Source organism: Myotis myotis, unplaced genomic scaffold (genome assembly GCF_014108235.1).
Source record: "Myotis myotis isolate mMyoMyo1 unplaced genomic scaffold, mMyoMyo1.p scaffold_m19_p_6, whole genome shotgun sequence".
Lineage (NCBI taxonomy): Eukaryota > Metazoa > Chordata > Mammalia > Chiroptera > Vespertilionidae > Myotis > Myotis myotis.
The window spans coordinates 78,748,995-78,774,875 of record NW_023416368.1 but is presented as its reverse complement, the minus strand read 5'-3'; the positions used below and the strand labels follow the sequence as shown (position 1 = coordinate 78,774,875).

The 25,881-nt window shown below is 53.6% G+C and overlaps 1 protein-coding gene across 1 annotated transcript; it reads right to left on the bottom strand.

Moving 5' to 3' along the window:
* Nucleotides 1-806: 806 nt before the first annotated feature.
* On the bottom strand, nucleotides 807-25,856 carry CSNK1G2 (casein kinase 1 gamma 2). Its single transcript, XM_036313346.1, has 12 exons — nucleotides 25,589-25,856; nucleotides 9,399-9,833; nucleotides 3,783-3,823; nucleotides 3,603-3,672; nucleotides 3,361-3,509; nucleotides 2,992-3,226; nucleotides 2,821-2,906; nucleotides 2,664-2,748; nucleotides 2,382-2,530; nucleotides 2,008-2,091; nucleotides 1,808-1,914; nucleotides 807-1,684 (listed from the first exon to the last, which is right to left on the bottom strand). Exons 2-12 carry the CDS (start codon nucleotides 9,580-9,582, stop codon nucleotides 1,630-1,632), a joined length of 1,245 nt encoding a protein of 414 aa, XP_036169239.1. The 5' UTR covers nucleotides 9,583-9,833; nucleotides 25,589-25,856; the 3' UTR covers nucleotides 807-1,629.
* Nucleotides 25,857-25,881: the final 25 nt, after the last annotated feature.

The following is a 25,881-nucleotide window of genomic DNA, read 5'->3' as shown; positions in this document are numbered from 1 at the left end:
ACAAGGATACCAATCCTGCCGTGGAGGTCCCATCCTTGAACCTCATCTAACCCTGATCACCTCCCAAAGGCCCCACCTCATAACACTATCCCTCTGGGGCAGTGGGTGTCAACCCTTGAATGTGGGAAGACACATTCAGTCCACAGCCACCCAGTTGTCCTGTCGGCACTCACAGCCTCTTTTCGCTCGCTCAGTGCTTGGGTGCACTCAAGACATCATTCTGCCTGACGGGCATGGCTCAGTCGTTGGGCATCGAACTATGAACCAACCAGGAGGTCACGGTTTGATTCCCCGTCAGGGCACATGCAGGGGTTGCAGGTTCATCCCCAGTGGAGGGTGTGCAGGAGGCCACCGATCAATGATTCCCTCTCATCACTGATGTTTCTCTCTCTCTCTCTCTCCCTCCCTCTCCCTTCCTCTCTGAAATCAGTACAATATATTTAAAAAACAACTTACCATCCTGATATAACAAGTACCTTGTTTCTTCTGGAAAGCAAGCCACTTAATGCTTTATTCTATGTGTGCATAATTGGCGAGGTCACCTGCTGCTTTGCACTTTGTGATCTCTCCCTTTCTTGTCATTCAGTAACAGTGGGGTTTTTTGCCTACCCACCAAGAACACAACCAAAGCCAGCTCTTACACTCACTTTAGTTGTTCCTTTGTTCCTGACCATCCATTCTTCCCTGGCTACCCAAATCCTCTTTGACACCACCTCCTAGGCTGTCCCTTCCCAGGGATGCGGGCATTTGAACTGCTGCTCGTCTCAGCAAAGCCTCTCAGAAAGACCGGACACTATACTCAGAACTGGTTTCATTTTCCTTTATTTTTTTAAAAAAGCCCCTAAGTTCTATGGCTTCCAGGAAGCATCAGAGAAACAGAAGTGCCATTTCTGTACACTTTGTAAAGCAACACCTAGATGCACACACCTCCGCCAATGCCCCAGCGGCTCCGCCCGCCCGACTGTGACTGCCTGGCCTCTGCCGCACCTGTGGGCTGAGACGGGGCTTTAAGGCGCTTGTTTCCTGCGGCTCAGTGACACTGAGCACAGACACAAGAAGCCCTCACACCGGGCACAGCCCTGGCCTAAGTGGCCACACAGGTGGCCGCCCCAGGCTCCAGGAGCAGGTGCAGCAGGAACACCTGTGGGCCACACCGTCCAAGCTTTGGTGCAGCATTTTGGTTGGGGTGCCGCTCCCACCGCACCTTCCCCTTTGGTTTGGGGAGGCCCAGAGTGGGCTCACCCCTGGCAGCCATGCCCCACAGTGCCCCCTCGAGAAAATGGCCTTTGGATAGAGGGAGACGAGCTAGACTTTATGACACTAATGGGGCAGGCAAGCTGGACGGCGCGGTGGCCGGGGCCTCCAGGTCACACTACTCACTTCAGCAGACATGGCGAAGGGGCGCAGGGCAGACGGCCGCTGTGTTTTCTTTTCCTTGTTTTAAATAGTTAATGCTCTTGGAAGGGAGGACTAGACACAGGTGTAGAAATTTCGGCCAAAGTCTTATGTGAAGGAAGTAACCCACGAGGGGTGAGCAGCTCCGGGCCACAGTCTGTGTCTTGGCTGTGGGCCATCCAGACGAGCTCCTCCAGGAGCTGCAGCGGAGGGTGTGGGGAACCACCGCCAGGGTCACTTGTGCCTCTGCAGTGATTTCCTCTTTCTCCTCTTGAAGAAACAGCAGCACCTGGGGAGGGTGAGAGAGTGGGAAGTGGACACAGGTTGGGAGGGACAAGGTGGGCGCAGAGTAGAAAGGCGGTATCAGCTGGACCCAAGCATCTCAGCCCCCAGACGCTGCCCAGGGTCTTACTTGGTGTCATCCGCCACCTCTACCTCCGCAGGCGCCGTGATGGGGGCGTTAGAGTGGCCGGCAGTGGGATCGTCAGCATTCAGCTCCCCATTGGTGGAATTCAGTGCCTGGGGGAGTGGGTAGCAGAGAAGTCACGTGGGCTGTGATCTCCTCCCCCCGCCCCCCTCAGGGTTGTTGGGGTCCTTGGCCTGGCACCTCACCTGGTTTTTGCTGTATAGCTGGGCTTTATCCCTAGGCTGAGTATGCCCAGGCAGGTCGGTGTGAACTGTGCCAATGGGCGTAGGCTGCAAGGAGGGCAGGACAGGGTGCTGAGGCTGGGCACCACTCCACCCCTATGAACCAGGGTCCTACCTGAATCTGCACCAAGGCTCCAGGTACTTGGGTCCTCCTCCAGCTCAAGGCACAACCCCCAGGTCTAGGGTCCCACCCTCCACATTCAGGTCTCACCCCTCACATCTGGGGTCCGACATCCCCCATGCCCTGGGACCCCCCACATCCAAGGTAAAGCCCTCCAAGTCCAAAATCTTTCACAAATCCAGGGCCCCGTCCCACACCCGGCCCTGCTCCCACATACCAGGGGCTTCCCCGCCCAGTCGTACTCGTAGTCAAACACAAAGCCGCTGCGGTCGAAGAGGTCTGTGAAGAGCTTGCGCAAGTAGTCGTAGTCGGGCTTCTCGAAGAAGTCCAGGCGCCGCACGTAGCGCAGGTATGTGGCCATCTCCTCTGAGAAGAGCCAGCAGGGCTGGGGGTGGATGTGGGCAAGGGGGCGGGGATACGTGGGGGATGGGGGAGGACGGCCGCAGCAACAGGGACAGCGAGGGCAGGGAACACAGCACTGGCTGGGGAAAGCCCTCACCTGGGTGGCTCTCGCAGAGCACCTCAATGGGCGTGGCCCGCTTGGTGTCCCCGATCTTCTGGTAGCGCTCCTTGAGCGTGTCCGCCTGCAGGCAGAGTGGTCAGCCACATCACTGGGAGCCACGACCCACCCCACACCCCCACATGCCCTGGCTCACCTTGAGCCCCTGCCAGGGCAGACTGCCACGCAGGAAGTACATGAACATGTGGCCTAGCGCCTCCAGATCGTCACGGCGGCTCTGCTCTGAGGGGAAACAGCAGGTCAGCAGGGGAACAGCAGGTCAGCGCGTTCCCCCCACCTCCCCAACCCCGGCCCCTGTGCCCCTTACCCTTGCCCAGGTGTGTATTGATGCTCATGTAGCGTGCTGTGCCCGTCAGGCTTTTGTGCTCGCGGTAGGGGATGTGCTTCTTGGTCTCCGGGTCGATGTACTCCTTGGCCAGGCCGAAGTCGATGATGTGGATGGCGTGCTGCCGCTTGCTGCCCGGCCGCCCCACCAGGAAGTTCTCGGGCTTCACGTCGCGGTAGATGAGGCTCTTGGTGTGCACATACTCCATGCGCGTGATCTGGGGGCAGTGGGCAGGGGTCTCCATCTGCCTAGGGCCTGCAGGGTCCCTCCCGCAGCTCCCTCCCCCAGGCTCCGCCCCACTCCGCTCCCTGCCACATCCCGCCCTGCAGCCAGGGGTCCCATAGCCCGCACCAGCTGGATGGCGATCATGAGCACAGTCTTGAGCGTGAATGTGCGGTCACACAGATCGAATAGGTCCTCCAGGCTGGGCCCGAGCAGCTCCAGCACCATGGCGTTGTACTTCCCGCACGGGCCAAAGTAGTAGACCTGAGGGACACCCTCTGCGGGTGGAGCATGCACAGATGCCTAGGGGGCCTGCAGCAGGCCCCCACTGTCCCCACGCCCGCCCGGCGCTGCCCCCTGCGTGGCGGTACCTGCGGAGCTGAGCTGCTTGTAGAAGCGGTATTCCAGGTGCAGCTGCGGTGCCCGCGACTTGATGGGCTCCTGGAGGGACGGGGAGGTGGAGGGTTACCTGGGGTGTAGCACTGCCCCTCCTCCTGCCCCAGGCCCCACATGGGGATAGATTCTGCTGTGTGTGAAGAACCTGGACTCACCAATTTGATAGCTACGTATTCATTTGTATAGAGATTCTTTCCTGTGGAGGAGAGAGAAGTCAGCACAGCAAGGCCACTCAGCCCCATTCCTCCTCCACCCGAGCAGGAAGGAGACCCTGCATGACCTACCCCTCCAAGGGGAACCTTCTGTCCCCGGTCGCCCCCTTGAGGTTGGCCCTGTCCTCCCAGGTCCTGGGAGTGAAAAGGACGCCTGCAAGATATCCGCACCCCTTTAGGTGTCTCCATCTGCCCTGAACCCTCACATCTTGGGCTCCCACCCTATCTTACTGCCACTCTCTTCTCTATAGCCTCTGCCCACCACCATCTATGTACTCCAGATCCCAGCCCCCACCAGTCCCATCTAGCTCACCCAAGCACTCCCCCTAACCCCGCCTCCACCACTCAAGCAGCTATCCCCACAAGCACAGCAATGTGGCCCAATTTTCCCATCAAAAAATGGAACATGGCCCTTCTCAACACCCACTGCAGCAATGGGAACCAAAGACATCCATATCCCCTAAGCACCTCCCACCCCCCATCACTCCATCCCCAGGACCCCCATGGGTGCAGTCTCCTCAATGCCTCTACATGGGTCCTGCAGACAGGAGGTGGCAAATAGTCTGGACCAGTCCCTCCGATGCCCATCCATCGGGTTCCTCCTACCTTACTCTGCCTACCTCCGACCTTACTCTGCCTCCCCTCCCAGCCCCCCAACCATCCAACCATGGTTCATTCCAGCACCTTCCTCCCGTCCCCTCCCCCCATGAAGGTGGAGTAAAGGACCACTGGCCAGAACCCACCCTACCCCAAGAGATTTGTCATGACATGCAGAGGACTTACCCCAGGTGCCCTGTGTCTTCCTCTTGCACACACATTCCTCCCCCATCCCCACCCCCCCGCAACTTCCAGGCTGGCTATGTCAGATTAGAGCCTGCCCATGGTGCCAGCAGGCAAGAGCCAGGCTGGCTCCCCCAGGTAACAGAGCCCAGCAGGCCAGGGTGGAAGACCTGCACCCCTCTCAGGTTAGAAAGAGCACCTGACGCAGTCCTTACTGAGCCCACCCACCAGGACCTGCAGGTGCCCACAGAGGAAGAGCTAACACCCAACCTCACAGAACTACTTTTCCACCTGTTATAGTCTCTAACGCCAGCAGAGTCCCAGATGGTCCAGCCACTAATGCTGGGTGACCTGCCATATAAACAAGGGGACACCCCAATCCAGCCCCTCGTGTGCATTTGAGAGTCGCTGCGCACAGTGCTGTGTACACCGTACCACCATCTCTGGCCCAATGGCCCCTCCCAGTGTTGTCCTGTCCTTTGTCCTGAGACTACCATCACCGGGTCCTGGACACCACAAACATGGCCACACACTGTGTGTCCGCACCTCTAGGCCTCCCCTTACTCTGCCTGCTGCAGCTGGACAGTCAGGGTGCCATCTTCACTCTAGCTATTCCAACCCCACCCACGTGGCAGCAGACACCAATGTGTTCCACCTCAGAGGCTGATGCCAGGGTTCCCCAGTGTTAGTCTGCTCCACTGGTCACAGTCACTGCCTTCTGTGTGCTGAGGTGTCCACAGTACCGTGGCACCCAGCCGTAGGTGTGTCTTCTGCACTGTTGTGGCTATTCTAGGTCCTTGGTTTCCATGGTGGTTCAGAGTCAGCTTACTGACTTTCTCAGAGCCCTGAAGGGTGTCCTGGAGTCTGCAGCCAAACCGGAGGAGGTAACATCTCATACTGAACTGTCCCATCCACCCCTGGGAATGAACTCGCAGCGATGTTCTGCGCTGAGAGAGCTTGCCCAATCTTTGTTAGATTTATTCCAGGAACACTTGAAGAGTTTTGGCAATCTTACTATTGGCATTGTTTTTCTTTTCAAAGACACCCATTAGAAGGAAAAGGGAGCCTCCTTTTAGACCTGGTTCTTGGGTTTTGATAAAAAATAAATGTCTCTCCTGTGTTTTCATCCCACCACTTTAAAAAATATATTTTTATTGATTTCAGAGAGGAAGGGAGAGGGAGAGATAGAAACATCAGTGATGAGAGGGAACCATCGATTGGCTGCCTCCTGCACGTTGGACTGAGGCTGAACCCAGGCATGTGCCCCTAACTGGAACTGAACCAGGGACCCTTCAGTCCACAGGCCGATGCTCTATCCACTGAGCCAAACTGGCAAGGGCAGCCCCACCATTTTTTATGGAAGTTTTAAACACAGAAAAACAGAAGGAACTGTAGTGAACAGCTACGTCCTCACTGCCTATATTATGCAATGAACAATTTGCTATCTGTTCTATTGCATATCTATCAGTCATGAATCTCTCTGATTTGTAGATACTCCAGCCTGCAGGTCAAGTTCTATCTATAACAATAAAAGCATAATATGATAATTAGACCGGACGACCTTCCAGACGAAGCCGAAGCTGAAGCCGAAGCGGCGGGGCTGAGGTGGGGCTGAGGCAGCGGTAGCCGCCACAGCGGGGAGCCGAACCCCTTGAACGAATTTCGTGCATTGGGCCTCTAGCGTGTACATATAGTTCTTGTTTACCCTGTGGGAGGTGACATTTACCAAGAAATGCACACATCCGAAGGGTGCCATCTGATGAGCTTTGACCAATGCATGTCCCTCGGCAGCCCCTACCCTTATCAAAGCACAGAATGTCCCCACCACTCATACCCCTTCTTGGTCCACCCCCACCTGCACCAAGACAGAATCATCTGGTGTGTTCTCTCCTCCTGGTTCCTTTCACATGGCATGATGAATTCCTGTGTTGAGGCATGTCCGTGGTTCCTGGTGACAGCTGAATGAAGCCTGACCCCATCAAGGGGACCCACCCGGTCAGCACGGGGGACACGTGGGTTGTTTCGTTTTCTGTTATAAGCAGAGCTGTAGTGAACATTGCCTATGGGCCTTCCTGTGGGCAGGCTAGTCACTCCTCTAGTAGGTTTGCTGGCTTGTACTGCCAATGTGGGTGCCTTCTGTGCTTCCCGGCCATTTGTCTGCTTATGCAAAGTGTCTGTTCAAATCTCTTGCCCATTTTTAATTGGAATGTCTGTCCTTTTATTATCAAGTTGTCGTCCTTTCACGTATCCTGAACATCAGCGCTTTGTCAAATGGTGCTCTGAAAATATTTCTTCCCAGTCTGTGGTTTGCCTGTTCCAGCTCACAACGCTTTGTGAAAGATATTTTAAACATTCATGAAGTCTAACCAATCCTTTATGGTAAAAGGTCATTTTATTCTGTCCTGTTGAAACTTCATGTTTTGACTGCATATGAGTTCTAGGAGAGCCAACGTCCTTGGAGTCCAGCCTGAGCTTAACGTGAGCACGCACACGTGTTTGTGCACACACGTCGGCATCTGAAGTCTGTGGGTGTATAGACTCCTGGGGGAGTTCAGGTGCTCGGGCTCTGAGAGCCTCACCAATGCTCATGTTATCAGTTTTACCTATGCATGCAGAAGGCGAGCGAGTCTGCAAGGCCTAGCAGAGAACAACTCCTACGGGGCTATGAACAGGTAGAAAATTCCAGAGGCCACACAGGATGGGAAGATGCTAGAGATGCAGTCATCCAGAGCAGAGAGGCCTCCCTGAACTTCCCCGACCTTAGGCTAAGAACCCAGAAAGCCCACATGTGGGAAAGAGGGGCAACTCCAGCCCTTGAGTAATGTCTGCTCTCTCAGCCCATCCTAACAAAACCAAAATCAGTCCCTGATGGAGTCAAGATAAGTCTTAAGACGAACCTCAACCCAGACTTAAAAGTCTGTGACATGTGGCATCCACAATGTCCAACATACAGTAAAACATTACCAGACACGAGAAAAATAGGACTGCAAAAAGGAAAAACAAAATGAAATGCACCATATACGTAGGCATTTATAACAGTTACAAGTATGTTCAAGGACTTAAAGAAAGAATGGGCAAAATAAACAAGCAGATGGGAAGTCTCAAAAGAACAGGAGGGGAGTCAAATGGAAGTGAAAAATACTGTGAATGAAATAAAATATTCACTAGATGGCCCCAACAATAGATTGGACACTGCAGAGAAAAAGAAGGGTGAACTTACAGCAGGGCAATAAAAACTATCTAGACTGAAGCAAAGAGAGAAAAAGGAAGAACATGGAAAAGAACTTAAGGAACTATGAGACAGCATCCAACACTCCTAACATACATGTCATTGGAGTCTGAGAAGACAGTAAACTGAGGCAGCAAAAACACGATGAAATAATGGCCTAAGTTTTTCCAAATTTAATTAAAAAGTGTCAATATACAGATCCAAAAATCCCAATGAATCCCAAGCAGGATAAATACAAAGAAAACCACACCTAAACGACGCAGAATCAAAATTTGAAACCAAAGAATATCTTCACAACAGAGAAAAAGACACACATCTGAGAACAATGCTCAACATTAGTTATCAAGAAAATGCAAATAAATCCCAGAGACAGCACTTCACACCCACTAACAAGGAAAAAAGCCAGACAACCCCAAGTGTTGGTGAGGATGTGGGATAACCAGACTCCCATATGCCACCTGAAGGAGAATAAAGTGTACAACCACTCTGGAAATCGGTCTGGCAGTTTCTCTTAAGACATACGTCCCCCGTGACCCAGTGCTTTTAACAAAAACACTCATACACAAGATTTGGAGAAGGATGCTCAGGACAGTTTTATTCATAATAGCCAAAATCTGGGCACAGCCAAATATCCCTGAGCAGGAGAACGGATGAACAAAATGGCGAACAATCATACAAATGGACAGAGTAACAAAGAGCAACTAGCTATAGACACACATGACAACATGGATATTCTCAAAAACGCACTGAGCAAAAGAAGCCAGGCAGAAAAGAACATATACTCCATTTAAAAAAAAGTTTCAAGCCAAAAGCCGCTACGCCTCTCCAGACCCTTATATATGCCCACGCATCTTTCTGTGCAGACCTGGACTGTTTAGGCTGCTGCTCCAAACACCAAAGAACAGAACCCATGACGGTGTCTGAGTCCATAAAGCTGTATAGCCCTCCCCAGCCCCACAGGCTTCAGATCAAGACTGGGCCCAGGGACATGTATGTGCACACACATGTACACCCTAACAGGGCAGCAGGGCAGCACTGTCAGGGGAAGCTGAAGAGTTGGCCACCATGCTGCCCAGGTCCCTCTGTGCAGGCTGAGTGAGCATGTGAGCATGTGGGGGAAGGTGTTTGTCTCTCCTTACCCACCACAGTCTTAGCCCAGTGCCTATCCTGCATGCCCTTCCCACCAGCAGACAGAGTTGGGCCCCAGCCCCTGACGGTACATGGACTCAGAAACCCCAAACCTGGGGCTGCCCACAGCTCCTGACAACCAAATGCTAAACGTGCACCAGCTTAGACACTGGAGGCTTCTATGTCGGCTCTCCCATATGCGGACTTGGATCCCCAACAGAGCTGTTCCTCAGACACAAAGGGGAGAGGTCGGGAGTCTACCCCTCTTCCCAACCTCCTCCTCGGGGAACAGAAACACACACACACACACACTTACCTGTGTCCTGATCGCAATAATCAGGGAGGTCATCTGTAAGTGACTGCGAACTCATTGGGCAGCCTTCCCCCACCCCATCCCCTGAATGCAAATGAGCGGGGCTCACCTAGCCGGAGCTCCCCGAAGTTGCCACAGCCTATCTTCTTCCCGACCCGGAAGTTGGGGCCCACCATCAGGACCCCCGAACTGGTCCCCGAGTTCCGGACGCTGTGGCTGGTCCGGCCACCGGACTTGGACATTCTCCGGCCCTCCTCTGACTCCCCTTTCCCTCCTTTCTTGTCAAAATCCATAAGTTTGTGGTACCCTGGCCTCTCCACGGTGACTCTGCTGCTGTACAAATCCCGGGTCTATGGAGACCTGAGGTCACGGGCGGCTCTTTGGGGCTAGCACACCATGGCACCTGGCGGACTCCTGGCTAATGAGATGTGGGTACTCGCGAGGGCCAGGCCGTGGAACTCATCTCGGTCGCCTCAAAGTTGCACGGAGGGGGAGGACACATTCTGCTGACAGGTCCCGCCACCTCAAATCTTGTGGCTCCCAGCTGGGGGGAAAACAGAGACACAGGTTAAAAGATTGAGACCCACCTACCCACCTGTCCATAATACAGCCCAGGGTCCAGCGCACAGCCTGGCACGGTGGCATTAACTAACAGAGCTGGCACAGCAGGATGGCATTCTGGAAAGACCTCTGAAGGCACAAGCGGGACCTGTGACTTTCTGAGAGGCAGAGGCCACTGTGAATTCATGTATCAAGGTAGTATAAGATGCACATTGTTGAGTGCTGGCCCACAACACAGCTCAAAGACAATTGCACTGGGAAGGGTGAAGTCTAATCAAGTGACAGAGGCCCCAGAACCAGGCGGGGAGCCCCAACTTGGATGCAGAAAGGAGCAAGGGCCACCCTGCCCACAGCCCCTCCCCCCAAGCCAAGGGCTCATTCCTCTAAAGAAGGAAGAGGAGAGACCGCAGAGCCCCCTCCTCGCCACTGACTGAGGATCTGGCCAGCTACTGATGGGAGAGTAGTAGTGACTTGGACATGGTGACACCATGAGGCCTTGGGGGCAAGGACCCCAGGGGGATCTCAACCCATGACCTGGGGCTCCCTCACCCTGAGGCCAGAACAGGGCCCTGGGGATGATGAAAGGGAACAAGAGTGGGGGCCTCTGAGAACCAGGCCAAGGACAGAGCCCTCTGTCAGCCCTTGGCTTTGGTTCTGGGAACAGCTGGCCCAAGCCTCAGAGCCAGAAGGAGCAGGCACCTCATAGAGGGGAATCCCAGCCACGTGTTCATAGACTACAAGACAGCAGGGACTCAGAGTGCAGTGAACACACACACCTTCCCGTGCTCTCACACACATGTGCACACTCCCTTCTGTGCTTACACACCCACATGCATGCACACCCCTCCCTATGCTCACACATGTGCATAACTCACACATGTCCACGCCCTCCCATGCTTGGCAGTCCTCTCAAGAGGGACCACACGCATAACCAGGCACAAGGAGGTGCCTAACCTGCATGTGACCCTTGGACCTGAGCACAACCAACAGGAGGAGGGTCACAGCCCCACAAGCATGGAGACTCTGTGTATGTGCCAAACCCACCTGGCCCCAGCCGGCTATGGGGAGACAGCAGCCAGCCAGGACTACAGAGTCCAGTACACATGCTGCCCTCCCTGAGCCCCCAACATTACCCCAGTGACCCCTACCGCAGTGTGTCTGGGCCCCACGCAGCCCTCTTACACAGGGCAAATATGCAGACACTGCCTGCAGGGGACAATGGGCATAGGAAGGCAGGTGAGGGGCCTGATCCTTCCCCAAGGGCACCAGCCCCTGCTCACCCCACAAACAAGAGCTCACCCCACCCACCAGCCACATGGGGGCATTCTGGGTCCTCTCCCGGATGCTCTGAGCCAGATGGGACCTGCAGGGGGATAGCAAAGTGAGTCAAGCACCTGCCTGAGGGAAGAGAGTCTGAGTCAGGGCTAGAACCAGAGCTGAATGCCCAGCCCAGCACACACCTGGACAAAGCAGGTGACCTAAAGCCTCAGGAGAATGGAGTGTCTGACCTCAGTCCAGGCCCAGGTGTTAAAAGCAATTATCCTGGAGGAAGGGACCCCTCATTCCTCCTTCATCCTCAACCACACTAGAGTGGCCCCCAATTCCACCCCCCAGCTTCCCAACAGAGGGCAGGCCCTTCACGGGTGTGGGCTCCGTGTGGACCCGCATGGCCAAATTCAATTCCACGCTGACACAATCCCCAGGCAGCCCCTGGAAGCTGCTGTCCTGCCTGTGTCCACACTGAGTGGGTCTCATACATTCATGCTCCACGTCAGGGCCCTGCTTCTCCACCAATGCGCACCTCAGGTGAGTTACCTGCCCTGTTCTTTTTGGGGTCCTCCATCTTGTCAGGGCCAGGGGCTGGGACCCCTGCAGGGGCCCCTTCTCTGACCATCTCCAGTCAGTGATGTCACAGTCCCTGGCTGACATCACTAGCACAGCCCAGAGCAGAGCCAGAGCAAGTGTAAGGAAGGTGAAGGTACAGGAGCCTCCTTCCCACAGTGCACAGTGGGCCCTGTGGTGAGTGTAGCCTTGGAAGCACCAAGACTCAGATGATCCTGGCTACAGCCCCTTCTCGGAAACTCCGGACACACATGTCCCCGTGTTCCCCCAAATCAGGAACCTACCTCTGCCCGGGGACTCAGTGACATTGAGAGGCAGGGCCTCCTCCCCAGGATTCACCTGGGCCCAGGAACACGGCACCCCAGGAGCCACGAGCACCCAGTGTGTCACGTCCTGGCATCTAAACATCAAAACTCGAGGGACCCGGGAGACCTGCCCACCCTGGGGCTATAGCTGAGAAGTCCCAAGGCACCTGCAACATCGTGTCATGGCAGAGAGGAAGGAAGTACCCCACAATGATTGCACAGGAACCAGCCACGCAGCCCTTGGGGACAAGGCCAGTGTCAAAAAGGATTAAGCAGAAATGGGTCTTTAAACATCAAGTTACAGACGAAGGGAGAAGAGACAGCTGAACCTGGGAGAAGTGCTATCAGCAAGCAGATGGACACGGAACTGAGTGTGCCAAGCAGGTGGTCCGATCAGTGATCTGGGGTGTGAGCACCAGTCAGTGCCGCCCCAGAGGGCGTGCAGAGTTCCTGCCTGAAGTCCTGACTAGGACCCGATGGAGGAAGGAGCTGTCCCCCTGTGAGAAGGGACAGCTATCACTGCACCCATCATGGAAAGGTGGACTAGACACATCGATGTTCTTGGGAGAGGGCCAGAGATCACAGGGGATGGTCACGAGGTGGCAGGATGCTCTCACACAGTTCAGGAAAAGCAAACACAGCCACAGGTGGCAGTGAGCCCACAAGGAGCACAGGGCATCAGGTACTTTTCTTGCATGCTTTCAACAGACTTGAAATGTTTTCAAAATTAAGATTATAAAAAGGCAAGGTTGCTGCTACAAACTCTGCAGACTCAGACCACAGCAATCAAAGTCAAGCAACAGTCTTGGTGTGGCAGCTCTGGAACTATACTGACGGCAGGTACTGGCTCCAGAGAACCTGCTGCAGAGAAAGGGAGGGGACTGAGTTTGCTGGGAAAATGCTGGTAACTTGGACCGGGTCGGGGCCTGGGGGGTGGGATGGGTAGTACTGTACCCTCTCCACATTTGGGTACATCTGAAAATTTCTACCTAAAAAGCTGAAAGGAAAATGAGGGCTGGGGGAGGAAGGAAGCTGGGGGTGGCCGCTGACAGGCCGCCTGGCCCCACAGTGCACAGTGGACCCAGTTGTGAGTGTAGCCTTGGAAGCACCAAGGGATATGAGGCTTGAAGACAGACACTGGTGGTGCTGCCTGGGGCTGGCACACATGGGCCCGGACAGAGCATGTGTGCCACATTCCAGCATCTCAGAGTGTGCTGACAGCACTGGCCTCTCCCCACAGAGACGTGATCAAGCCCTCATTCACACCTGGTTCTAAGCTAACTGTCCGTCAAGGGGACAGGGGTGTCCCATCTCATTTGACGTACCTGTGGGCCCCTCGTCCTGGTCAGGCCAGGCCCATCCTGGGCACTTCTGCTACCCAGAGTAACTATGGTTCCAGGACCGTATCAGTCCTTGATGTGAGCTGAGATGTGTCCCCAACAAAACAGGTCCTAACCCTGGGTATCTGGGCATGTGACCTTATTTACAAATTAGGGTGGGTCCTAATCCGTGACTGGTGTCCTTCTGAAAAGGAGATAGACACACACAGGAAAGGAGGAGCACGTGACAATGGAGGCAGAGATGCGCCACAAGCCAAGAAACTCGGGCAGTCACTGGAAGCTGGGAGGCAGAAGGACACCCCTACCCCGCAGCCTTAGGAGGGAGTGCAGCCCTGCGACACCTCGATTTCAGACTTCTGGCCTCAAAGAACTTCTCAGTGGAGACACCTGACCAGCACCTTGGCAGGGAGATAAGAGTCAGGGTCAGCAGTGGGGAGCCATGGGGACAGCAGAGACCCTGAGGTGACAGATAACCAGGGCACACCCTTCAGTGCAATGAAGAAAAAAAACACACCAGAAAACCCAGACTGGGGACGTCCTGCAGGACACGACGGTCCAGGGCATCCACACTGGAAAGAGGGGAAACCATGTCAATTAGAGGGGCCTAAGGGATGTGACAACTGATGGTCCTGTGGGATCCTGATGGAGTCCTGGGGCAGAGAGGCCATCAGGGGAAACTGAGGAAATCTGAGTAAGAATGGACTTTAGTTATTAATGACATCTCATCCTGGCTCATCAGCTATGACACAGGTACCACACTGACAGAAGATGGGGGGACTCAGCAATCGGCATCAGCTTCACAGTAATTCTGTAAATCTAAGACTGTTCTAAAATAAAGTTTATTTTTTAAAACCTAAACCTCGGACCTGGCCGGGGGCTCCATTTGTTGGAGCGTCGTCCCATACACCAAAAAGTAACAGGTTCAATTCCCAGCCAATGCCTAGGTTTCGTGTTTGATCCTTAAGGCGCATATGGGAGGCAACCAATTGATATTTCTCACATTTATGTTTTTTTTCTTTCTAAAAGTCAATAAAAACATATGCTAGGGTGAGGATTAACAACAACAAAAATTTCAAACTTCCATCTTCAGCAGCTTCTTCCTGCCCCTCCCTCAAGCTCAAGTGTGGTGCCCACTCATTGTCCCTATGCAAATGTCACCACTGAAGCCACCCTACCCCTGAACCCCTCTGCCATGGGGCAGCATGTATGCAGTCACTGTGTATCTGCCCCCAAACCATAAGCTCCTCAAAGACACAGCAGCCTTTTGTGCGGGCAGTATGCAGGAACTCATACTGAGTTCATAAGAGACTGGTGAACAAATGATATAAAATAGACCAAAAGATCCAAGAGAAAGTAGGCAAAGCTGCAGAGGAGGTACAGATGGCCTCACAGATGCACATCGCCCTGCCTTTCCAGTACGACATGCAGATTAACAGAAAGGCTCTCACTTCTCAGCCTGTTGGGGTTAGAAAAGAAGTAACATTCAGTAGTGCTGACAGCATGGGAAATGTGGACTTTGATTTAAAAGAAAACACTGACATTTTAGGTAAATGAGGTTCTCTATCCAGGACACATAACCCAGAGCAGTGGTTGGCAAACTGAGGCTCTTTGGCCCCTTGAGTGTGGCTCTTCCACAAAATAACATGTGCAGGTGCACATGTACAGTGCGATTGAAATTTTGTGGCCCATGCGCAGAAGTCGGTATTTTGTGGAAGAGCCACACTCAAGGGGCCAAAGAGCCGCATGTGGCTCATGAGCTGCAGTTTGCCGACCACGGACCCAGAGGAATGGCCAAAGCAGTACCAGTGACAGCCATGTAGGTGTAGCCCTGTCCCCACCCTCTGCAGGACAGGAAACAATCCCTGCACAGAAAGTAGCAAAGAGTGCACCCTCACAAAGCTGTCCCTACAAGTGGGCAAGAGCCCAGGAAATGGTCCCTGGGGCGGGGGCTCCAGGGCAGGATCCACCTTACTGCCTTCCCCAAGTTCTACTTTCCTCCCTCCCAGTGAGCACAATGAAAACAATGCTTTTGCATTTCCTAAAATCAGCCTTGGTAGGAAAAGGTGGGTGAGGAGGATGCTCTCGGCTTCTCACCTAGCAGGTGCAAAGCTCAGGAACATGCAGGGTTGGAGATCCTCACTGCCAGAAGTTCTGGTGGGACCTACGCTGGAGGAAATAAAAGGGCCCCTAAGGCACCTGCAAACTGGTCAGAACACATGGAAAGTGACCCTGCCCAGAGCTCCCTGATCTATTGGAGTGGGCCCACATTACCTCTAGGGGCCAGTCCCGCTCAAGGGACCTGACCATATACAGGAGGAAGACAGGGCCAGCCAGCTCTCTTGGGGTAAGACACCCTTCAAATCATACATGTCCCCCAGAACTGGGCAAGTCACTGGACTGAGGACCAGGCCAGGAGGGTGGCCACTGAGTCAACACAGAAGATGCTGAGTAGCTGTCTTCCTGGAAGGGCAGCTCAGCCCAGGCCCAGCACACCTGCTGGGGTCCTCACACCAGCACTCTCCTTAGGAGCCTCCCTCCCAGAACTCACCCAGAGCCCCTGGAAGCGCCACTCAGGATTGGACTGCGACCCGGCTGGAAGCTGATAGGCAAGAGTGGGCACAGCCTGTGACAGAGGCCCTAACGGCCACGCCCCAGGGGATGAAGATCTACAATATGCCAAGTCCCATTTATAAACACATTTGTGTTTTCAGGGATCTCAAGTGTGAATGGCACCCACCTCTTGGCTGTTGAGTGGTTTTTCAAAAGCAGTTTTTATGCTTTGCTGTAAGGATCGTTTTCTTCAATATACACACTTTGTTTTTGCTACTTAAAAAATACCAAGAACAGCCTTAGCCGGTTTGGCTCAGTGGATAGAGCATCAGCCTGCGAACTGAAAGGTCCTAGGTTCGATTCCGGTCAAGGGCACATGCCCAGGTTGTGGGCTCGATCCCCAGTGAGGGACGTGCAGGAAGAAGCCGATCCACCATGATTCTTTCTCATCATGGATGTTTCTATCTCTCTTTCCCTCTTCCTTCCTCTCTGAAATCAATAAAATTAAATAAAAAAAAAAAACCACCAAGAACAGGACACTGGTTCTGTGGTCTTTCTTGCTGGTTCTGCTTTTGCTTAATTACAGGACCAGGTCCTGCTTCTTTCTGTCACTTAAAGACACACCTCCTTGGGAGAGCGGTCAAGGGTGCCCAGCTGCAGTACTCATCACGACCGAAGGCCAAAGGCTGGCATGTTGTCTGTCTGTCTGTCTGTCTGTGAAAGTCTCAAAGTGCAGGACCTAGCCAGCGCCACCACAGTGACTGGGGCACTGGCACCTGCTCATAACTTCTGGTTTTCTGGAAAGTGCAGGGCAGAGGACAGGCAGGGTTCTGGAAACTGGTCAGGGTTCCCAGACTTTGAGAAGGCAGAGATGCCATGCTAAAGGGTCAGAGTCCAGGACAGAACGGGCTGAAGGAAGCCACTGAAATGTGAGTTGGGAAGGGGAGGGGTTTGAGGGATATGGAGAAGTGGGCCCTCATCCATGGTGGGCGGGGCGTAAAATGGAGCAGCGACTGTGGGAAATGGTCTGCAGTTCCTCAAACAGTTCAACACCGCGACATGACCCGGAAACCCAGCTACTCGGTGCACACCCAAGAGAACCGAAGACACATCTCCACAAACCTGTGCACAGTATTCACACCACATGACTCACAGAGGCCCAAAGGCAGATACCGCTCGAAAGTCCGTCACCTGATAAACAGATAAAGAGTGTGCTTTATCCACTGGAATATGCTCAGCCATGAAAGGAAGTGAGCACTGACACTTGCTATGGTGTGAATGGACCTTGGACACATGATGCTCAGTGAGAGAAGCCAGACACAGGAGGCCACACGGCACTAGCCAGTTTGGCTCAGTTAGTAGAGTGTTGGACTGTGGACTGAAAAGACCCACGTTCAATTCTAGTCAAGGGCACATGCCTGGGTTGTGGGCTCGATCCCCAGGAGGGGGCCGTGCTGAGGCAACGACCAATGATTCTCTCTCATTGATGTTTCTATCTCTCTCTCCCTCTCCCTTTCTCTCTGAAATCAATGAAAATATATTTTTTAAAAAGGCCACACAGCATGTGATTCCATTTATGTGAACTGTCCAGGACAAGCAAATCCAGAGACAGAAAGTGGATTCATGGTTGCCAAGGGGCTGGGGATGGGATGGGATGGAGAGTGACGACTAATGGGGGACAGGGTGCCTTTTGGGGTGATGGAATTTTGGAATTAGACAGGTACTGATTGCACAACATTGTGAATGTACTAAAAACCACTGAGGTGTCCATGTCAGTGAATCATGGTCTGTGAATTATATCTCAAATAAAAAAGGGAAGTAAATGGTATCTCAATAAAGCTGTTTAAAAGTCATAGTGAGCCCTGGGTGGTGTGGCTCAGTTAGCTGGAGCGTTGTCCTGTGCACCAAAAGGTGGTGGGTTCGATTCCCAATTAGGGCACATACCCAGATCGATTCCAGGATCCAGCGAGTGTGGGAGGGAACCGATTGATGTTTCACACTGATGTCTCTCTCTCTCTCTCTGAAATCAATTAAAAAACAATAATAAGTCATATTGAATGTGGCTCTGGCTGGCAGCCTGAAGAATAGGGCCTGTCCCTATATAGATCGAAGTTCAGCGGGCACGCAGGGTGACTGCCAGAGCCACACCTCCTGCCCTTGGGTCCATGTTGAACAAGCTTCTGTCAGAAAGGAATCAGAGGTGTGTACCCATAGAAAGTAACAAGCACAGAAACTGGCAAGACAGTGGGGAGAGAAGGGGGGGCTGAGCCCTGGTTGTGTGAGTACTTGACACCAACCTGCCATCCTCAACCCTTCCCAGAGGCCCTGGGTGAAGCCTGAGGGTACGCAGAGAGCTCCCACAACCACCCAGGACAGGTTTAGCCTCCAGGTCCAGGGGGCATGAGCTCACACAGTATACCCAAGTGCTTTAAACCTGGTCAAGATGACTCACAGCTCCCACTCACCTGGGGCTTACACACACCTGTAAACACACAGGGCTCCTGTTCACCTGTGCACACATAGGGCTCACATATCAGGAGACTCAGAGAGCCAACCCCCTAGGGCACACCCTCCTCACATTGATGGCCCAGGCACACTGTGACCAGATAAAAACCTGGAGACCCCGGAGCTGCCTAGCCCTGTCTCTGGCCACAGATGCGGCAATGCAGCTTTCCCATACTGCTTAACAGGCAGCACCTTGACTTTGGTTCCCTAAGATCAGCCCTGGGGTGGAACAGTCACCAATACCAAGAAGGCTGCATCAGAGTCACCTGAGGGGCTACTTAAAAACCCAGATTTCCAGCCCCCCCTCAAGATTCGAGGGCCGGTAGCTGGATGTGGCCTGAGGACCTACGCCCAGCGAACACCCAGCAGTTGGGCTAGGAGCCACCATTCAGTTGTAAGGGTTTTACCTCCCACCTGGCTGGCCGGCCAGCCACCCACCCCAAATCAAAACCCAGACCCAGCACACTCAGCACAGCCACCCAGGCATAAACATGCAGGCTCCCTGTTACCACTAAAGCCTAATAAGCAACGAATAGCTTTTAATGTAAGTGTATCCCATGCAGTATTTGAAATATATCTATATCAAGCCATTTTGGGTTGTTTGTCTGAAACTAAATTTGGCTGAGCACCTACACTGCTGCATCTGGCCACACCTCTACAAAGCTGTTTTGCTCCCAGCATCCTCGAGCTAAAGCTTATGTGGGGAGTGTAGAACCCATGGCAGGGCTGACAGACTTCTCGGGAGGTGCCATTTTCCACTCAAATCTGTTTGTTTTTTTAAATTGTCGATTTTTTAGAGAAAGGAAAAGAGAGAGAGAGGGAGAGAAAAACATTGATCAGATGTCTCCCACATGCACCCAACCAGGGATGGAACCTGCAACCTGGGTATGTGCCCTGACCAGAAATCAAACCTGCCACCTTTTCATGTATGGGACAATGCTCCAACCAACTGAGCCACCATGGTGTGGACGAAAGGGGCCATATGCTAACCTGACTAGTTCAGGGAAGGCCTGCATGGCGGTTGTGCAAACTCAAAGACCTAAAATAATAACAAAAGATGGTCTGAAAATTAAATATGTAACTACAAACAGGTTATAGTGGGTAGTCATGTCCTAGGCCAGTATTTTCCCTGACAAAGATCAACTTAGATCTTTACTGAGCCCATTTGTCTTTTTGCCTCTAAGATAACATATCTGTGAAATGTCTGGGTAACTTGTAACTTCCCTTTTTTTTTCCAAACTCCTCAGGGCACAACAAATGGCACCAGGACATTCCCTCATTGTTATTGTTATCAAGTTAGTCACCAACTGTTAATTATGTTAAACTATCCTGTATCCATCTATGTAAAAGAAGTGTATGTCCATCATTTCACTTTTTATCCTATCCCAGAGGTTTCCCGCTTTGCTTTATCCCACCTCCCTAATCAATCACCAATGAATTTCATGTAACCCACTTAAATATTTTCCTTTTGATGGTAAATTTATAAAAACAAGGTATGAACTCCCCATTCTCCGGAGCATTATCTCAATTCGCTGAGGTTCTGCTTCCCAGCATATGTCGACAGTTTGGCTCAAATAAACTCACAAAATTCTTTACAGGTCTGAATGCTTTTTATGTTAACAATGGCCAGGGCCAAATCTGTGTACTTCTTAAAGCCAAGCATTCCAATGAATATTTACTGTCCAAATAGTGATGAACCCTCAGTGTAAAATACACAATCAATGAAGAATAAGCTGTCTCTCACCCATTACATGTTTAAATATATTGAGTTAAGCCCTGGCCTGTGTTGTTCAGGGGTTAGAGCAACTCCTGGAACACCAAAGGGAGGCGAGTTTGACTCTGGTCAAGGGCACATACCTGGATTGCAGATTCAATCCCTGGCCCTGGGCTCTCTCACATTGATGTTTCTCACTCTTTCCCCCTACCCCTCTCCCTTCTACTGTCTCTAAAAATCAGTGGGAAAAATATCCTCAGGACCTAGCTGGTTTAGCTCAGTGGATAGAACATTGGCCTGCAGACTGAAGGGTCCCGGGTTCAATTCAGTCAAGGGTACACGCCCGGTTGTGGGCTCGATCCCCAGTAGGGGGTGTGCAGGAGGCAGCCAATCAATGATTCTCTCTCACCATTGATGTTTCTATCTCTCTCCCTCTCCCTTCCTATCTGAAATCAGTAAAAATATATTAAAAAATACATATCCTTGGATGAGGATTATAAAAAATTGATTGACTGGGTTAGTTAAAATAAGTTTCACCCGTTGGTTTTTGTTTTTTAACGAGGCTAGTGGCATACAACTACCCACACAGTTCACATCCCAAGCTACCAGCATTGCTGAAGGTCTTGAGTACCTGTCCCTCCCAAGCAACTGTCACTGCCCACGAGCCAGGTACCAGCGTGATCATATCAGATGGGGAAGCTGAGGCCCAGGGCTGGGAGACACCTGGAGTCCCCCTGCAGCCTGCCAAGCAAGGGGCACAAGCCACAAAGTACATTAGAGCCGTGGGGCTGAACTCCCAGCTTTGGAGATGGACAGCAGAGCAGCTGCCCTGTCCATTATGCTCTTTGCTCTCCTAGAATAGGGAGGGCAGTCCTCCAATCAGTTCCCCAGCTGTCTCCCATCTAGCAGATGTCCTATGGGACGTGGGATGCAGTGCCCAGCCTGCATAGCAGTGGTTCTCAACCTTCCTAATGCCGTGACCCTTTAATACAGGTTCCTCATGTTGTGGTGACCCCCAATTTCATTGTTACAAATTGAACATAAAGCATAATGATTAATCACAAAAACAATGTGTAATTATGTATGTGTTTTCCGATGGTCTTAGGCGACCCCTGTGAAAGGGTCATTCTACCCACAAAGGGGTCGCGATCCACAGGTTGAGAACCGCTGCTGTATAGGAAGCCAGAGAAAGCAGGGCCTCAGGTATAACTTCACCCCTGACAACCTAAAGGTGGGGACAAGACAAGAAGGGTGCAGAGGAGCCCAGGGGCCTCGTCCAAGGAGGCAGAGCCTCCCTCAGTCCCCTCTCCACCTTCTTCCTTAAACTTCCAATATCTGGGCCCAAAAGCGGGATATCTTTTCTGGGCCCAGGGCCTGAGACCTTGGGACATCTATGGTTGTCACAACTGGGGCTGCTTTGAGGAAAGCCCTATCCCTAGGACAGTGATGGCGAACCTATGACACACGTCAGAGGTGACACGCAAACTCATTTTTTTGGTTGATTTTTCTTTGTTAAATGGCATTTAAATATATAAAATAAATATCAAAAATATAAATCTTTGTTTTACTATGGTTGCAAATATCAAAAAATTTCTATATGTGGCACGGCACCAGAGTTAAGTTAGGGTTTTTCAAAATGCTGACACGCCGAGCTCAAAAGGTTCACCATCACTGCCCTAGGAGGTCCTTGAGACCCAGGGTGACCTCACACACCACAGGGGAAAGGCTCTGTAAAAACCTGTCCAGGAACCTTTCTAGAAGCCATCAACCCCAGGGGTCTTTGCTAGTCACTGCGAGCTCCCAGCCCATAATCATCTGTGTGGGATTCCTAGTCCCCCAGGTGCCCAGGTGAACTTGGGAAAACTTGAGAGGTACTGGCTGACCTGTGGATTGAGGTCTAGCATCCTACCCACAGGCCTCTCTCTCTGCCTGGAGGTAAGGCCTACTCCTCAGGGCAGCCACTGGATGCCCACTGTCTAGCCCAGCAGAGCCTCATCATGTGCCTGCCAGCCTGCCTTTGGCGGGACCACAGCAAGCAGAGAAACAAGTCACACTCGCCATATCAGAATTACCTCCAAGACAAGGTCCCTGTGGTGCTGGGGCCCTACAGCGATACTGCCCTGCAATAGCAAGTCCTCGGGCAGCTCTTCCAATCTTCTGAAAACATTATGCCAGACTCTTGCTTCCAGAGGTGGAGCTGACAAAAGGACAGAAGTCCAGTCCTGCCCTGCCCTGCCCTGCCCTGCAGGGTCAAGCACAGTGAGTCCTGTGTCCTCCGGTCCTTGTCAACTGGGGCGGCTGTACCCCAAGTGAGCAGTACTTGCCCTGCCCTTAATGGGAGCCTTCTCAAGCCTGCACGTGATCTGCCAGCCTCAGTCCTCCCTCCTCCACGTCAACATGCTTCTGTGGAGTTTGAGATGTAACCTAGAAGCAGACTGCATCCTGTGTCTGGTGCGCTACTTCATTTGTCTTTGGACACAGGCTGACAAGAACTGACAGCAAATAAGACTGCTTTTTACCATGACATGGCCTCCAACTGTGGATGCCACTAAATTGCTGGATGAGAAAGGACCCGTCCCAAGTAGGCTGTCTTGAACGGGGGAAGGCTATGAGGGACCTCACACTGCCCTAAGGCATTCTAAGGGAGGGGACCCAAGACAAGATCCAGAGAGGGGCTGGGTGACAGGAGAGCCAGGGTGAAGGCCCAACTTGGGTGGGTCCCAGAACTGTAGCACCCTATTTACCAAGGAGCCTCGTCAAAGCCAGATCCTCCTGACTCCAGCAGGCTACTCAAGCCTCGACTTCCTCATCTGAGCAGTGGGGACTCAGGAAGTGGCCCAGGAAGGCTCCACACAGCTCTCGAAATGGGAGGGGACAGATGCGGAGCTGCCCAAAGCAGGAGTCTTCTAGACCAATCAGGTCTCAGCTTAGGAATCCAGAGCTGTGCCAGCCTGGAGACACCACAGGGACAGTCCCACAGGGCAGCCAGAGCTCATGACTACAGGCCTCCACTGGGCATGACAGTGGCCACTGACAGAGGACGAAGCCCCTGTGACTGCTCCATCACCAGAACCAGAAACTAACCACATGCTGGGCTCCTTCACAAGGACCTGCCTTCCCCTTCAGGGTTAAAACAGAGGTGGCCAACCCACCCAATGTCACCGAGGCCTAAAGGCTGGCAGCCCCATCTTCCTAGCTCAACTCCTTGTCCTGCCTACTCACCTCTGGGTTTTCAGGGCCCAGAAAAGATATGCCAAGACAGGGACCCCACCCCACCACAACCACGACAATGAGGAACCCTGCTGCTCCTAAGGTGGCTAGGGCAGCTTGTGGGGGCCCAGAAATGATGGCAACATTAACCATGGGACAAGTGGTATCCCAGGGAGATGCCACGGTCCCTAAGTTTGGCCTCGCAGGGACCTTGCTCAAACCACCACCAGTAAATCCCCACGGCACAACTGACTCCTCTCAGATGCCTTGCTTCCCAAATTACTGGCTGGCATGCTAGCTCCCCAAGCTGGGATGAGCACAGAGGAAGATTTTTCAGTTTTTAAAAACCTCACCTGCTTCCTCTTGCCACCCAGTGGTAATTACTGTATAATCAGAAGGAGAGTCAGATGGAACCAGACCAGCGGTTCAAAGAAGTCAGTCTGCACAGGGTTGTTGTCACAGCGCAGGGACGCCCAGAGCCAGGTAATGAGATGCGCGTCACCATCTGCTTCAGAGAAATTAGAGGGATTGGAACCAGACAAGAAGCCACTTCACAAGAGAGGGGCTGACTGCCAATGGTGCACGGAAAAACCAGACCTGTGCCTGCTGTCGCCTGCTGCTGTGGTGGAGAATCCAGTCAGCTCCTTGGAGCCTCCCCACTCCTGCACACACATACCTCCACATGCAGCAGACACAACTGGCTCGCTAACGTGGGATTGGGCCCATCCCCTGGGACCCAAGCGGCCCCCCCATTCCATTCCTGAGAGATAAGGCCACGGAATCCACAGAGAGGCGTAGGGGGTGGGGGACAAACAATGGGGTCCTGGAGACTCCAGGGAGGCCTGGGAGGCCAGTGTGAGTACCTGGGGCACTGCACCCAGCCCCTGCCCATCAGCCTAAAGAGTCCAGACCAGTTCCCATCTCCGAGTACAATTTGGTGGAGACACAGTGAAAAACAGAAACTAACTACTGGCAACCACAGCAAACTTCCCCTTTTCAAACCTGTGGGTTTGGCTCACAATCTGCTCTTCACAGAGGTGATCCATGCCCTGCAGGGGCCACCCCTTCCCTGACCTGAGCAGCTCCTGGCCGGTGGTTTTCCCTGGATGGGAGCCTTTATGCTTCCCCACTCATCTCACACCCGTGAGCCTGGGGTCTGCAAATGCCAATGGAGCCCCCCCACCTCACCCCCCAGCAGAGACAGAGAGCTGGAGCCCCACCAGATGGGAGGAGTACCACTGGATGAATGTGCAGCCAACCCGGGTGCCCCTGTGGAAGGGACTGGGGAAAAAACACCGGATTCCACCTACTCGCAGGAAACTCTCCAGGGCCATTTGCTGCAAACAATCCCTGCCCAGGACCCCACTGCAAGGCTTTCTCTTAGACCCCCAGCCCCTAACCCCGGAAAGAAAGTTGGGGCAGAGGGGGCAGGAGAAGTGCTGTCCCAGGCAGGGAAGGGATCATGGTGGGATCAGGCTAGGCACACAGACCTCCCACCACCCCTCCGGGCGGGATCTGAAGTGTTTCCAGAAAACAAAGCCAGTGGTGAGGGCAGACGGCGGAGGACAAAGCCAGGCTGAAAACCAGGAGTTCCTGAGCGACACCCCGCAACAGGTTACCCCAGATGAGGCCCCTCCTTGCTGCACACCCATTCCCTACTCAAAGCCCCCCGCCCCTCCCGGCTGGACCACAAAGGGGAGTGGAAATATGTATGCCACTGCAGGGAGGCATGATGGGCGAGAGCTGGAGGAGTGGGTGTCAAGGCGGGTAGGCAGTGAGCTTGAGCAGGGGGGAGAGGCGGAGGGTGTGTGGGGGACGCTAAGTGGACAGTGGGGGTCTGGAGTGAGGGATCACTGTGAGCAGCTGGGCCTGGAATCTGGGGATCAGTGAGTGTAAAGGTGACGGGGCCTAAATTTGGGGGTCACTGGGGGGGCACGGCCTGGAATGCAGAGAAAGAGGGGTAAGAAGAGTCTAGTAGCGTATGAGAGTCAGAGTGCGGGGGTCAGGGAAATGTTGGAGCAGCCGGGTCCGGGTTGTGGGATCAGTGGCGGTCTGGGTTACAGGGTTCAGAGTGTGGGGGTCGCGGGTTGTACAGGCACAAGAATCTGGGGTGCGGGGGTTCAGAGGGTGGATTGTAGGGATAGCGAGCTCTGAGGTGCGGGGGTGGACGGGGTGCGGGGGTCCGCTGGGTGTCGGGTCCCGGGCCGCGGGGGTGGGGCCGCAGGGCCGGGCGCGTGGCCGCGGCAGCCGGCGAGGGCGCGCGCGTCGTTACCTCTCGGCCTCCGCCGTGGCCGTGGCCCAGTGGCCGACCGGCCGAACTGGGTGGCCCGGGCTCCCTCAGCAACGCGACGCGAACCCCCGCTACGGGCCCGGCTCTCGTTCCGGCTCCGGCGCCCGCTCGAGCCACCGCTCCCACACTGCTGGCCTCCGCATGTTGGGCGCGGGCCGTCCCCGCCGCGCGGGCGCCCGGCTCGCCCGGCTCGCAGCGTCGCCGCGGACCTCACTTACGCCACCAGCGTCGCGGGCAGGGCGCGGCGCCCACTGCGCAGCCGCCGCCACCGCTGG

Coding starts and splice junctions, on each gene's coding strand:
- CSNK1G2 (XM_036313346.1), bottom strand. CDS start 9,582: ATGGATTTTGACAAGAAAGGAGGGAAAGGGGAGTCAGAGGAGGGCCGG. Junction 1,915..2,007: donor AGCTATACAGCAAAAACCAG/GTGAGGTGCCAG, acceptor CCACTCCCCCAG/GCACTGAATTCCACCAATGG. Junction 1,685..1,807: donor GAGGTGGCGGATGACACCAA/GTAAGACCCTGG, acceptor CACCCTCCCCAG/GTGCTGCTGTTTCTTCAAGA.